This window comes from Sprattus sprattus, assembly GCF_963457725.1.
Source record: "Sprattus sprattus genome assembly, chromosome: 5".
Classification (NCBI taxonomy): domain Eukaryota; kingdom Metazoa; phylum Chordata; class Actinopteri; order Clupeiformes; family Clupeidae; genus Sprattus; species Sprattus sprattus.
In genome coordinates, this window is record NC_137924.1 from 26682234 (window position 1) to 26698552 (window position 16319).

Genomic DNA, 16319 nt, shown 5'->3' on the forward strand with positions numbered 1-16319 from the left:
TCTTGTACAGGAAAAGCTGTAGCAAAAAGCATTCATCACACTTGTCTGGACTTATTTGCGCGGCTATGGGGAGGGAGAGATTAACAAGGACTAGAGGAGAAAAATGTCAGTCAAAAGAAAATATAGGTATTAGAGTACATGTAGTGTATATTTTAAATGGATGTATAGCTCTGAAGGGACCTGCTACATACATTCACCTTCCTTGACGCAAAGATTGCTTTTGTATTTTATTACAAATACCTTTTATTAAAAGCCTGACAACACAGATGCAGTTAGTTGTGGCAAAGGTCAAGATATTTTCCCCTTTTTTTCAGCACAACATACTCCCCATACTAAGTCCCATCAAAATGTAGGCTATCTTCCAGAAGACAAAATGGTCCTCGCTGTGGTGCGTCTAACATACATTCACAAAGGCAGTTTATAAGAAAAGCAAAATGCCAGACAAACATTTTTTCGTTCTTTCTTTGTTTATGCAAATGAAAGGATGGCTCTCTCCCTCTTCCTCCTCTTCCTCTTCTTCTCCCCAAAGTGGCCGGTGGCATCGGCGAAGAACATCACGTCCTCCTTGCTCTCGATCTCGCGCTGCAGGAACTGGAGTCCAGCGCCGTTGAACCCCAAAACATCCTATGAGGGTAATACGCAGGAAACATTAACGTTAATGATATTTACATTAATACTTTTCCCCAAAAAACTTTCAAATTATACTATTTATCCCAAATACACTCATCTCTTGTTGCAGTTACTAATTGTGTAGCTTTGCAGCTTCGATTTCATAACTCATCTTGTGGACTTGTAGTCCAAAGCTAATGGGTTAGATTCTCTGAACATGACTACTGATAAACTGTGCATATCTACAATACTGAGTATACTCAGACACAGAGCTGATCTTTTACTGAGCGTTTATTACTTATACTGATTATACAGCTTATTACACTGTAATAAATATGACATAATAACTAGGGGTGGGGGGATTCTCTCTAAAACGATTCTGTCTCGATTCAGAAAAGTTTATAATCGATTTTGTAATTTAAAAAAAATTAATCTGTTGATTTTCTTTAATTATCAAACACAAAGTAGGAAGTGATTTTAGACTCTGAGTAGCAAACTCAAATGATTTAAAAGTCGAAATGCATCAATAATGGTTTTATCGGTTTAGAATTGATAATCGATAATTGGTTTAAAATCGATAATCGGTTAAGAATCTAATCGTTGACCTCTGAATCGGAATCGAATCGAATCGTGAGGTGCCAAGAGATTCCCACCCCTAATAATAACTAAGAAGAGAAAATGGTGCAATTACTACACATTTAACTACACATATATTCACTCTACGACAAAACATGGAGACCACCTTTCATGTAATTCAATGTAACGGCAGGTTTCAGTGTATTTTAGTCCTGCTAATAGGCACTGGGGTAACTGTGGCTAATCACAAGTACAGTGTACTCACCCTAATTTCCTTCACTTTAGATATGGTGTTGACTCTGAGCTCATCCATCACAGACAGCATCACCTGATTAGTAGTGATCTGGCCAAAGTGAACCCTGTGCAGAAATATGGAAAAGTGAAGACGTGCACGCAAGCGCACACACACACACACACACACACACACACACACACACACACACACACACACACACACACACACATTGAAAGTCACTCTGTACTCCTTCATGTGTATAGCATTTTGTTATACCTGACCACGTCCTGAACTATAAATCCAGTGTTATTTAAAAGTGCTATTTATTTCTAACTTAGTTAAAATATCTGCCACCAGGCCTGGAATTTCATAATTTTAGGGGCAAGACCACTTGGGGGCATTGGTGGGGCATATTGTTTTGAGGGTACATAAGGGCATCAAGGTAGTGAAGTTAAAAAACATGATTTTTGTGTCCATTGGCCGATGGACATGAGATATTAACAAGGGCATCAAGACCAGGAGGAGGGGCAACTACAGCCATGGCGCTCGTGTCATCTGTGAGACTCCTGCTCCTGTTCGCCACAGAACTCGCTGTATTTCTGTTTTGTTTTTGGGAACAAAAAAACTCACACAGAGGGCGCATGTATTTCTCCTACTCCTCACAAAAACGCTTTCACATGAGTGAGTGTGTGATGTAAATCAGACCGGCGCTGTGTTAGGAGGGCTTTACCTAAGCAGGAAGAAGAGGCAGCGGCACACCAGCTCCACCTCCAGGCCATCCTTCACATAGCAGTTAAAGAGCTTCAGCAGGTCAGGCACGTACATGAAGGGCAGCACCAGCAAAGACACTTCCAACTCACTAGAGAGAGAGAGAGGGAGAGAAAGAGAGAGAGTGAGTGGAAGAGAGAGTGGGAGAGAGAGAGAGTGAGTGGGAGAGAAATGAGAGAGAGAGAGAGAGAGAGAGAGAGAGTGAGTGGGAGTAGGAGAGTGAGTGGGAGAGAGAGAGTGGGAGCAGGAGTGGGAGAGAGTGGGAGAGAGAGAGAGAGAGAGGGAGAGAGAGATAATCTGTGATTCAGCCAACTACAACTGATTCAGAAAGCAGCAGCCTCTAGGCGTGATGTAGTCTTGATCAGGGCCACAACCACGGGAGTATCCACAGGAAGGGGCTCGTGGTTCAAGTGGTATCAGTTCCTCAGATTAGTGTGTATAAGTTTATGGGCCCACATTAAACATCCACCTATACGTATGAGGCCACGTCCCCTAAGTAATCTAAACCTAACATATTTAGTCAGGTCACATCAACTCAATAGACCACTTCATCAGGGCATAAAACAAATACAGACTCCCCATTGAAATCCGATTAGAACAAGAAAATGCATTATTATTGATCTGTAACCCCAAAGTCAACACTAAGTCAATCAGAATGGATTAGTGAATACGCATGATGTTATGAACCCTAGATAATTAACGGTAAACCACCATATTTGTATTTCATAGAACATATTTCTAGAAAAGATGTATTTAAAATTCAGCAATGGCTACCACACAACACACAGGATGTGCTAACTATGACACAGCCAAGGGCAGCAGAATATTTGTTTTTGTGAAATCAATCATGTGCAAACGCATTAGTGGATCTCCATGACGACAGGAGGCCTCACCTGGAGCGAACCTTCTTGATGACATCCAGCACGTAGCGGGAGGGCTGAAGAGGGATACAAAATCAACCCTTTAACTTTGCTGCCACAGTACTTCAATTACATTTCATTTATTTATATACACAGTTACACATTAACAGTTACAGAACCCAAGGCCTGAATCACACAGACACATTGGTGGCTGGTAGTGAAATATCCAAGTCATTTCCAGGTCACTAAACCCAGTCAGAGGTGTTCTGCTTCACTCTGGGCATCTCTTACAGTCCCAGACGTGCTCAGACGATCAGTGGCTAACTGGGACTGAACCCACACCAGGGTCTGTACTGCAGTTGCTATCTGGGACTGAACCCGCACCAGGGTCTGCGCTGCAGTGGCTATCTGTGCCTGAACCCACACCAGGGTCTGTACTGCGCTGCATAAATGCAGAATACTTACTGAGGCGTTCCCATTGGCCACCAGGATGGGGTTCATCCTTAGAGGGGGCAGCTGAAGGAAGAGAAAAGAAAAAGCAGAACATTTGTTCCTCAACACATAATGGACCACAGCTGCTGATGACCAACCCTAGTTTACACCAGAAGAGGTGTTTCAAACAACTTAAGTCTGTTAAAGTGACCTGTGTGTTTGGTTTGGGTGGGGAGTGTGTGTGTGTGTGCGTGTGTGTGCGTGTGTGTGCGTACGTGTGCGTGTGTGTGTGCGTGTGTTTGGATTGGCTAGTGTGTGTGTGTGTGTGCGTCAGAAAGCTCTGTACCGGTTTCTCTGCTGCCTTGCAGGCTGCCTCGTGCTCCTCCATCTTCTGCGTCTCCTCTCTGTACAGCTCCAGAGCCTCCATGATGCGCTCGGCCTTCAGGCAGGGACAGAGGGGAGGGTGGGAAAGAAAATAATGAGATTCAGATCGACAGACGGACACCAAAATACTTCCCAAAATAAACCCAAAAGGCACAGATGATTTTAAATGGTGTCTCCTTGAAATATAATCTTTCTCGGACATGATATTGATGTAATGCAGACACACACTGAACTGTGATCTCTCTCACAGAGAGGAACACTCACAGCTTTGACCGTTTCTATCGTCTTTTTTGCGGCAGGTGCTGCTTCACCAGCCGTCTCTCCAGGAACCTACGAGAACACACACACACACACACACTAGTTAGACACGACTACATACAGCAAACACACACACGCATGCGCACAGAAATGCACACACCCACTCACTGACACACGCACGCACACAGACACACACAAACACAGGCAAACACACATCACAGGCACACACAGACACACACACACACATGCACACACAGACACAGGCACACACACACACAGACACAGGCACACACACGCAGACACAAACACGCACGCAAACACACACAAAATGACTCACCACTGGCTCATCTCCTTTAGCCATGCTCTCCTCAAATTCCGCCTCCCTCTCCTGTGAAAGGCAGGAAGAAAAAAGGTTACAGAGAGTATATCACTCAGTCTCAGACACACACACACACACACACACACACAACAATAGTATACAGCACACACACACACACACACAAACACACACACACACACACACACACACACACACACACAACAATAGTATACAGCACACACACACACGCGCACACACACACACACACACACACCCTAGAGTAAATAACACACACTTACATAAACAACAATAGCATACAGTATACACACATACACACAACAATACATAACCAAATGAGCTGACTGAGTGGACATCTTTTTAACGGTTCAGAGGTAAACCTGCTGTGAATGTTCGTCTCACCGTCTAACGGTTCAGAGGTAAACTGCTGTGAACGTAAGTCTCACCATCTAACGGTTCAGAGGTAAACCTGCTGTGTGTAAGTCTCACCATCTAACGGTTCAGGGGTAAACCTGCTGTGAATGTTCGTCTCACCGTCTAACGGTTCAGAGGTAAACCTGCTCTGAATGTAAGTCTCACCATCTAACGGTTCAGAGGTTAACCTGCTGTGTGTGTCTAAGTCTCACCGTCTCCTTCTCGTCCTCCAGGATGATGGGCTCCCTGGTCCTGTCCCACAGGCGCAGAGACTTGTCATGGGAGGACGACACGATGTGGTCGCCGTTGGGACTGATGGCCAAACACCACACCTCCCGATGGTGGCCCTGACACACACACACACACACACACACACACACACACAAATTTGTATACAGAGACAGACACGGACATATGTACACACACATGCATCCAAAGGCATTAACTCTTCATTGGGACTATTTAAGGACAAGAACTAGCCCCGTCAAAGTGAGGTATACAAACACTCTGTAATTAAAAAGCAGAAACAGACACACACACACAGATGGCTGTAAAGTTAAAACTATAATTAAATAGCCAGGTGGAGCTATTTACAGCATGCGTCCCATGGGGTTCCCTTATGTTTTCCATTAAAATCACCACCTCCTGCCCCCCCACCCCTCCTCTCACACCTTTCACCTCCCTGGGTAGGACCAGCACGCATGGAGAGAGGGATCAGGGAACAAAACAAAAAAAGAGGGACAACGTTCCGGGGAATGTCACCTCTAGAGTCTGGATGTGTTCAAACTTGTCGGCGTCCCACTGTTTGATCTTCCTATCCTTGCCCGCCGTGAAGAACAGATGGGTCTTGGGGACAAACTGGAGAAACATGACGCTGAAGCAGATGATGGAGAGATAGAGAGAGGGGAGGACGAAGAAAGATTAAGAAGAGGGACAAAAAAAAATACAGACCAGGTATAACAAGGTTGAAGGGAAGCAATGGATGACAAAATTATGACTTTACTGGGCCATCTGGGAATTATGTCATCGCTCTGTGTCTGTGAAGTTCTTTTTTTCCTCTCTCTCTCTGAAGTTTGTGAACTTTTATCCAAACTCAGACATATGCAAACACTGTCCACATATACCAGCCTCATAAATATGTCCTGAGTAGGTTGAAAGTCAACAGATGGCTGTGGAAATGGACAGCTTGATGCTCCCACTTCAGTATGCATCCTCTAAGTTACTGTTGCAACGTTGAGGGGTTTTACAGAAACTACCAACAGTCCCACTGTTATCAAGAAAAACAGCAGGCTTCTCATATTTCGTTTTTATAAATCAACAGACAGGTGACTTGTTTAGGTATAAAGATAAGAGAGGCCACTGTGTGAGACCTGCTGTCCACTAGATCTGGGAATTCAACCCCTCGCTCTGTCAACAACTGAAATGAGCTAGGTAGCCCACTCACTGAGATACTGTCTAACCATGCACTTGCACTGAGATACTGGCCATCCTTGCAATTATGAAATGAGTTAGGTAGCCCACCTCACTGAGATACTGTCTAACCTTGCAGTTATTAAAGGAGCTGGGTAGCCAATTCACTGAGATACTGTCCATCCTTGCAGTTATGAAATGAGCTAGGTAGCCCACCTCACTGAGATACTGTCTAAGCTTGCAGTTATGAAATGAGATAGGTAGCCAATTCACTGAGATACTGTCCAACCTTGCAGATATTAAAGGAGCTGGAAAGCCAATTCACTGAGATACTGGCCATCCTTGCAGTTATGAAATGAGCTAGGAAGTGTCGTGTCTTATTCTAAGAGTTCTCAAGAAACTTCTCAAGGCAAATAGGTATGAGTATACTGAACGGTTTATTCAGAGGAGATAACTACTGCTGAGCTGGTCCATGGAGCATCTCAAAAACTCTAGTCATAAGCTAAAGTGATCAAGTAGATAATCTAACCAACAAGTCCCCGTGCCCACTTTTATATTGATCAAATCACCCTTTGCTCTGGTTTCATTTGGGTCTTATTTGCGTCATTGGACTCGACCGCACCTAGAGATGGAAAACAACAGGTACCTTACTTGCGTCATTGGACCTGACCGCACCGAGATGGAGAACAATCGGTCCAACTATCTTAACAATGTTGCCTATCAACCAGTTTGCTTTGTCTCTGTCAACAGAATTAACCACCTTGAGATACATGGTGTACAGCTTCCTGTGATACCAGGTATCTCGGGGGCTTTCAGACACAGTTCTTCACATTGTCTGCCTTGTGGCTTTTGCAGAGGCGTCTGTCACCTTGCCCTGACACCCCTTTGTCCCTGAAGCATCTAGGTAGCCTATGCAGAGGAGGCATGTTTGCCACGTGATTTATCATAAAAGGTGTCTTTGCAATCGGGGTTATAATAACAGGCCTGTCTGCCTCATGATTTCTCGGAAATGCTATCTGCTCACTTGGGTTTATAAGACTGTCTAAGTCTGCCATAGGAAGTCTCTAAAAAGGGGCCTTTTCTGCCTCTGGCAGCCTCTTCATAAGTTATAAAGAGCTATCTCTATTTGTTGAGATGTCCATGTTCCAGTACCAGCCATACACATTATTCAACAGTACAGTAATAAAGAAGATAAAAATATGACAGAAGCCAACTCTGAGATACTGTTATGAAATGAGCTAGGTAGCCACCTCACTGAGATACTGTCTAACCTTGAAGTTATGAAATGAGCTAGGTAGCCACCTCACTGAGATACTGGCCAACCTTGCAAATGCAGTTATGAAAGAAAAACGTGTAATTGTCAGCCCGTGTGTAGGTCAGTCAGCTCACACCCTGCTGGCTCCTCCTGGTGCTTACCTGTCATCGTGCGCAAACATGGAGCGGTGGCAGTCACCGAAGTCCAGGCCCCAGATCTTCACGTTTCGGTCAGCTGAGCCAGTGGCTATCAGAGCACTATCCTACAGAGCAGAGCAGAGCAGAGATGAAGAGACTTAGGCCTGTCAGGGTTAAAAGGAATGTGAGCAGAAAGGGAAGGGGACACAAATCAGACTATAGTGGCAGATACAAAGGCTGAAAGTGGCAGGTACTTACATGAGAGATGTCCAGGCAGAGGACAGGTAGCTTGTGACCATACAGAGACAGGAAGAACTTAGAAATAGAGACAGCTGACAGTTAGGACGTTACTGGGGAGAGTTGTTGACCACCATAATTGATTAAACAACTACATTTTGTATCAAAATTGCACTCCAGTGCTGAAAAAAATGGTTAAATTATTCTCTCTAGATAACTACAATGTTTGTGTCATCTTTGACTGCAGTAACTTAATTCACTGAAGTGCTTTATGGAAAGATCAGTTTCTTAAGGGATGCGAGAGAAAAGTTGTTAAATTGAGAGTTTGGGAATCATAGGAAAGCTCCCACCTTAAGTGTGTCCACATAGAAGACTTTAACGGTGCTGTCAAGCAGCGACACGGCCAGCAGCCGGCTGTCAGGACTGAAGCGCACACACAGCACATCCTCATCCAGCTGCAGAGTGCGGGTGTGTTTCACCGTAAGCCTCCTGTGCACAAACACACACACACACACACACACACACACACACACACACACACACACACACACACAGGCAGTCATACACACACACACACAAACAGACACGCACACACACAGACACGCACAAAGGCATAAAACAGTCAGACACCCAAGTAAATACAAAATCTATTCACATACTCAGCGATCAAACAAACTGAACTGAATGAGATTATGACACCCCTTAAACACTTGATGGCCTCACAGTGAGGCAATGTTCCACTGACATAATTCCCCTCGCCCTTTGACAAACAGAGTGCAACTTCCGACAGATAAGGGTTTTTTCTCACTTTGATGCTTCAGACTGCTCGTCCTTTATCAGCTCAAAGTCCCAGAACTTCACTGTCTTGTCTGCCCCGCCAGTCACAATGCCCCTCTGCACGCAGACAGAAAACAGTTGTCAGCATATCAGAGACTCAGAGACACACACACACACACACACACACACACACTGCAGTCAGCTGAGTGTCATATTACTGAGCCCAACATCGTGACGTTACAACACAGAACCAAACGCCTCAATTCAAATGTGTGATCTGGGGGAGGAGCGTACCTGGTCAGGTGAGAGGCACATGGACCACACGGCCCCGCTGTGGGCGTCTATGGTCTGCAGCAGACTGCCTGAAGCCAGCTCAAAGATCTGGATCTTTCCCGTCTGAGAGAAAGACAAGAAAGGAACAGGGAAAGAGGCAGGGAGGGTATATGAGAGACAGAGAGAGAGGGAGAGAGAGTGAGAGAGACAGAGTAGGAGGAAGAGAAAGAGAGAGAGAGAAAGAGAGGCAGACAGAAAAGACAGACATAGAGAGAGACATTAGGATTTGAACCAACAATGAAATAAAGTAAACCCATTTCTATGATTATTCCATCAAAACTGGGCAACTAATTACGTCCAAAAGGTCACTGAAACGCAAATGATATATATAATATAATCCATGCATAACAGTCCACCACAGGCCTTACTTTGGAGCCCAGGATGATCTGTCGGTCTCCGGGGACGAAGAGAGAGCAGAGGGCGTATTCACACGCCATGGTGCGCACCACCTGCAGGGTGGACCTGAGACAGGAGGAGCACAGGAGGAGGAGCAGAGAAGGAGGAACAGAGAAGGATGAGGAGGAGCACAGGAGGAGAAGAGGAGAGCGCGGTCAGAACATACAGGGACAGCGTTGGTTACTCTTTATTGGTTCTTAAACCTTACAATTCTTACATCTCTTGGAAGCATCACACAGTACTGAAGACTTTCACTTACAGCATGTTAGGCTTCAAGTAAAGCTTCATTTGTGTTTGTTTTAAAGTGTGCATGAAATGATTACCACCTAACATTATAAAGTTCTAAAAAGGCATAGCTTTTATTATTGACTTAAATAATATCTCAGGCATTTATATAGCAGCGATGGTTTTCCTATTGTGACGCTCTGTTTAATCCAGCGTTGTAGGTAAAGGTCTTGTCTGCGTGTTCCACACCTTTCTCTCACCCTGTAACCCCCTAACCCTCACATCCTCCTCCACTCACCTGTTCCACACCTTCACCGTCTCCCCGGAGGCGGAGAGGATGGAGGAGTTTTCGGAGCTGAAGGTGAGCGTGCGGGCGTCTGTGCGGTGGCCACCGAGCGTGAGCCGCGAGGTCTTGGTGCCGGCCGGGGTCTGGTCGCTGGGCCGGAGCGTGTACGTCTCCACCGTGTTGTTCTGCAGCAGCAACGCCAGCCTCATTTCTCCACTGGGCATCATCAGGAAGTCCACAGACCTGACAGTCACAAACTTTCACTTATTACACTTATTTATTTATTTAGAAGCTTTAATCGAAAGGAATGCTGAAGTAAAACAACACAGAATTCTTTGCATTCTGGGATTTACATAACAAAACATTTCACAATATGAATTAATTTCATGTTTGCCTGAGGAAATGGATTATTATTATTATTATCACTGCTAGCCTAAATGTTACGAGGATTGACAATTCATAACAATTTGTTTTAGAAAAGCAGCACTGTTGGAGCAGAGCATTCGAGATGCTAGGGTCTTAAACATTTTAAATATTAAGGTCCAGGCCTGCAGCTCATAACGGGCTTGTGAAGCCCCCTCACCTGGAGCTCAAATGTGCTTGTGAAGCTCCCTCACCTGGAGCTCAAATGTGCTTGAGAAGCCCCCTCACCTGGAGCTCAAATGTGCTTGTGAAGCTCCCTCACCTGATCTTGGCAGAGGCCCTGAGGGTGAGCAGCCTGTTGATCTCATCGCCCACCTTCCTCTCCACCGAGGGCTCCGCAGCCTCTTCCCCCGCCTCCTGCTCCCTGGAGGAAACACAGTGTGAAGCTGGCTGTCAAGGCCTATATCTTAAAAAGCGTCTGGCATCGGTAACTGGATGAAGCTGCCTATCAAAGTCTGGCTCTTAAAAAGGGTGAGGCGAACAGAGAGGCAGCTGATAGTGTACTGAAAAATTCCACTTTGTCAAAGGTAAAATGGAATCAGGTACCCCAGTGCTTTTTTTTACTAGGAAGAGGCTGCTGAACATTACACTCTGAGAAGAGTACCACCAAGTGGTCCCCATTGGTTCTTTAAAATAAATAAAGATATCACATACCATTATTGGCCAGCTATTTTCATACTGTGTATCACACTAGCATTAAGAACTATTAACATGGCGTTTGACATCACAAGGTGATTTGAGCAGTACATACTTCAAAGCCTTCTTTCGGGCCCTCTTGAGCTTTTTCTCCATCTTCTTCTGGATCTCCTCCTCAGGTAAGACGGAGAACACCTCCAGGCCATTATCTGTACCCTATACGGCAGACAGACCCCAACAACCCCCTTAGCTATCAACTTACTACCACAGTCACTCAGTTACATGGCGTGGCTATGTCAGTTATCGGACAGTGTCAAACATCGGCCATTCTGTTAAACAATCAAAATGCTAAGTTTAATAATGGATTCATGACAACGCAAACGTTTGACGATAATTCACACCGTTACGATATATAACTTTAGTTTAATAATGGATACATGACTACGCAAACGTTTGACGATAATTAACACCTTTACGATAACAATATTTTCCACCTGGGTTATTAATAACGCACATCAATTCAACAAGACCAGGGTAATGGGCTTAACACTGCTGTTTGTACAGGTGGTTCTGTTCTTTGATAAAAAAACAGATAGGACAGACGGCTGAACGTATCTGATTTGCTCAATGCAAGTCCAGACTTACGTGACACAGGAGGAATCTGCCTTTAGCGTCGGTCATAAGAGACACCACTCTGTCCCGGCCTTCCCTGAGGATGGAGCCGGTCTTCTTACAGCTCAGGATCCTCTGTGGACACACCAAGGGACACACATGAGGAGACTGCCAATACTGTAGAAAAGACGCAGCCAGGCCATGAATGTCCACGTTACTTTAAAGTCATTAAGATGATATCCTGAGGTGGGCTTTTGGATGTATAGGGAGGGCAACTAAATTCAGCTTGGATAGATAATATCCAAAACCTACCCACCTGCCATAGAGTAGGCTACAATCACAACCAGTTCGCTAAAACTGAACTTAGTGAACTACAATATATTAGAACTGTTCTGGTAAGCAACCATACACGTGAGAAGAAACTTTTAAAATTTTAGCCGGTTTTCATCAACATTAAAAGCATTTTGAGATGAGAAACGCCTAGTTTACTGTGGCTGCTAGGTCGTTTTGAAGCCATTGCATCGGCTGACCAATACTCAAATGTCAGCCTACAACTAAACATGACTGTCGCAATAGCACCAGGAGATGATTAAATCCCATAAATCAATTAAAATGTGGTCAGTTTTAAAAACATGCAGATGGTAACCTGCATAGCCTAAATAACGAATGTGGTTATTTCTTAAACGGCATCGAATATACTGATATTTTTCCGATATAGCTCCTAGCCCTAAATGCACCCATGGAGCACAGCCTGGTTCTTGTAATGCAAGGGACACACGGCATGTGTTCGATTCCCATTTAAATGACGAGTCTAGGAAATACATCTGCTTGCTGTGGTATTCTTAACCTAATTCATTTATATCGACCGGGTACACTGAAAACAATGTGCTAGCTTTGCAATGTTCTCATAATGTGAGGTTTCTTGTTGTTGTGGTACGGTATTTCCGCCTTAGGGGCCATACAATGCTAAGAACAATGGACCAGTAACTGGGTGGCGTGCTGATATTGATCAGAATTGTCCTCTGCACATTCCACTGTGCAAAACATCAGCCTGGAGATTCTGGATAAAGCTGGTTTTAGTGAAACAAGTCATCACACACACACACACACACACAGAAACTTCGAACTAGTCACAACAAGAACGAAACTCAAATGGCAAGTTGTGATCTTCACTATAGCCTATGAGTGACACAGTACAATGCATTCTATGATGAACTCGGTACAACTGTGCAGACAGTGTTCTTCCCTAGCCTAGCAGGGCACTATGCGAGCCAATGGATTGGTTAGCATTGGACTGGGTGACGTTTAGGAGTTATTCCTAGGAGATGTTCCACAACAGCAAGTTACCTCCTCCAGCTCATCGTCAGCACCTTCCTCAGCATCATCATCGTCATCATCATCATCGAGGAGACTTTTGCCTTTCTTCTGCTGAGGCTCACCTGCCTCCTTCCCCTGTGAAACACACATTAAACAGCGGTCAATTCAGGTTCTGATTACACGGTCTTCTTCTGACAGCTTCAGACAATTAGAATGCAACACTTATCGGAATACGATACACCTGGATTTTGATTCATGGGAGACTGACAACATGCTCCCAGAATGCTTCATTAGTTGTAACATATACACCATGCTGGCACATTTCTTTTCTGTTTGTGACATGCGGTAGTGGCCGTGTTAGTTCTGTGACAGTTGGTTACTCTTATAGTTCCTGTCACCGTTGGTTCCTCTCACCTCGTCAAGGTAGGTGATGTCCCAGGCCCTAAGCTCACTGTCCGCTGAGCCTGTCAGCAGTCTGTTCTCCTGGTTGAGCAAGGCCATCCCCCATACCTGACAGACAGGGAGTAAAATCCAATCAAACATCATGCAAGTGTGCCGTTGACCAATCACTGGCAATGGACAAACTGCCACACTTATCACATAAAACAGATGTCGCAAGAATGAAAAACTGCCACCAATCTTCATTTTATGTATACATTTCTAAGCCTAGGAAGGTTCCAGATTTAGCAGCATCATGAAACAATGTATTTCACACAGACGATTTGCATCTCCACATTTCACATCCAGATTAAAGCTTTTGAGGTTTTTAAAGTTTTGGAGGAAAACATCAGCCTCAGTTTCTCACCTCACTGCGATGCCCCACCATGGTCCTGAAACAATGCTGAGTGTCCAAATCCCACCATTTCACAAAGGTATCTTTTGAGCTGGAGACACACACACACACACACACACACACACACACACACACACACACACACACACACACAGGGACACACACACACACACAGACACACAGACACACACACACACACACACGCCAAAACAGCAACATAATTTAGCTCTGTTCACGATTTAGACGACTCACACGCCAAGAATGTATGAACAAAAATCAATATCAAATGAGGGAATTAGAAATGTCTGGTGGATACAGCATAGAACCCGATTTAGATTTATACCTGGTCACCAGAAGATTCTTCTCCTTTAGAAACAGGACTTGTGTAATTGCATCCTTGTGTCCTTTGAGTCTGTACAGACCACACTCATTTATCACATCCCAAACGATCACATCAGTGTCCTGTAATAGGAAGATGCATGGAGACATGGATTAGTATATAGTGTATAATAGTCTCAGAGTCAAGTATGTACTATATCTGAAATGCTAATACATTTCACTCTTACCTAATTCTAATTAGGTTGTGATGGTTTAACATTCTTGATGAATGTGAAATAATATGCAAATTGTTACTCCTACAGATTGATAACCAACATATGGTCTAAAGCTATTTGTTACAAAGAAAAGAAAATACTGTTTTGTAAAATGAGGAGCGCCTAAAACAAAAAAGAGAGAAAAAAAACTATTCTCATTTCTCTGTTCTCTACAGGGATGACAGACTAATATTACACTCAAACTAAAGCGGGGCCTTACCCGTGATCCAGTCACAAGGCGGGCACCGAGTGAATCATACTGGATTGCTGTGACTGCAGTTTTGTGGCCGTTGAAGGACACGTTGCTTTCTCCATTAAGAAGGCTGAAAATGCGCACACTGCCATCTTCATATCCCACAGCGATGTGGATGCCATCAGGAGAGGGGCACAGATGTGTCACTTCATGCTTCTTCCCCTCAAGAATCCGCACCTGCCGCAGGTAAGACACAATGAAGCAACATGAATTATGTATGTATTCCTTCGAAAATAAAGGGTCGCAAATCTATGATGAAATCCAGATAGTAACGACTGTGTACATAGGCAAAGGGTAGGAGTAGTTACCCCAATGCAGGCCTTAAGAAACCGTTTTAAGGTTAGAGAAAATCTTGCATACAAGGTGGATTCCACTATACATCTCCTAAATCTATAGCTTAGATACAAGCAAGAGGGAGTTGGTGCTGTACTGACTGGCATCTATTTATGTCGTGCATTCTGACACAAGTACCACATTCAGGTATGCAGGTATGCCTACCTTTTCTGCTTTCCGCACGTCCCATATGAACACATGTTCGCAGGCTGCCACAGCAACGAAGCGTCCCTTCTCCCCTCCTCTGATAGTAACATAGGCGATGTTGGCTTTGGGGCTCCCGATAACCCCGAATACAGCACTTGCGACATAGCGCAGGTACTGCTTCGTCAACCCCATGGCAAGTCGCCACAAGGTTTATAAACTTAAACTGGTGGCCTGCATAGATGGAGAATAACGTTAGCTTAATTCTGCCAGTATGAACGCATAGGACCGACTGACAGATAACTAGCTAACTGGTTAATAGTCTTGACATGTTGTTGACAAGGTTTCCCAGTAAGCGCCATACAACATGAATACAACTAGCCATCGGACTCTCCAACCCTCAGTACCCTTGTTTCCTTACATATCGAATAGCTAAATAACATTAACTTTAAGGATACCAGAGGTTAGGTTAGAGAAAATGTTTGCATCGATAACAGTGAAGTAGGTTATCTTCTTAGCCAGATGAGTTAGCTAGCTAGCCTGCAAATGGAACTCAGCACGAGTCAACATGAACCACGTGTTACTCATATATACGTCTAATTCCATCTGTAGTGGATTAACAAACCTATAAACACAGCCAGGATTTAAAAATCTATTGATATTAATTGTTTTTTTTGTTTTTGCGCTCATACCTGCTCGTAAATTAGCAAATGTTTGTGGATCAAAGTTGTTCACATAGGAGCCTGGATGAAATTCCAAAGGGGGTAGTCTAAAGAGCCAAGTCAATGGAATATCGAGTAATCAATTTCATTCTAAAATATATTTTATTTTAATTTTCTTTATGTTTTGCACAGAAAAACGGCTACCGACTTTTTTATTACTAAATGATATATTGCAATGGACCATTTATTATTCATTGACTAAATGCCTGGTAACATAGATAGACTATAGATTGCTTTTGACTTTCCCTTTAGTTCTAACGAAGTAAGCGATATAGTTTATGAAACATGGATAAACTCCCTAAATCGTTTTGCGTTTGATTATGTAAAAATATGTTATTTACATGCCAATATCAAATAATGCCATCAACACCAAATATCACACAAGCACGATATTTGTGCAGTCAAAATTACGTTTCAAATATGAGATGGCAATATATTGAGTGTCCCTAAATTGCAATCCGGAAGTGATGATTTCGTTGTGAATCAGCTGATCAGGAACGCACGCTTACTAACTAATCATAGTAAATGTGACGATATGTTGATCTTAGCTAGCTGCTGACTGTT

The 16319-nt window shown here is 43.9% G+C and overlaps 1 protein-coding gene across 1 annotated transcript; it reads right to left on the minus strand.

Moving 5' to 3' along the window:
• Nucleotides 1–263: 263 nt before the first annotated feature.
• On the minus strand, nucleotides 264–15791 carry wdr3 (WD repeat domain 3). Its single transcript, XM_080839900.1, has 27 exons — nucleotides 15726–15791; nucleotides 15055–15267; nucleotides 14524–14733; nucleotides 14054–14172; nucleotides 13723–13801; nucleotides 13332–13427; nucleotides 12948–13052; nucleotides 11634–11735; nucleotides 11104–11204; nucleotides 10615–10716; nucleotides 9942–10172; nucleotides 9391–9484; nucleotides 8984–9085; nucleotides 8721–8806; nucleotides 8263–8401; nucleotides 7934–7990; nucleotides 7700–7800; nucleotides 5636–5747; nucleotides 5086–5220; nucleotides 4460–4510; nucleotides 4129–4194; nucleotides 3827–3919; nucleotides 3514–3564; nucleotides 3082–3125; nucleotides 2151–2279; nucleotides 1451–1544; nucleotides 264–624 (listed from the first exon to the last, which is right to left on the minus strand). The coding sequence occupies exons 2-27, from the start codon at nucleotides 15226–15228 to the stop codon at nucleotides 469–471; spliced, it is 2829 nt and encodes a 942-aa protein (XP_080696026.1). The 5' UTR covers nucleotides 15229–15267; nucleotides 15726–15791; the 3' UTR covers nucleotides 264–468.
• Nucleotides 15792–16319: the final 528 nt, after the last annotated feature.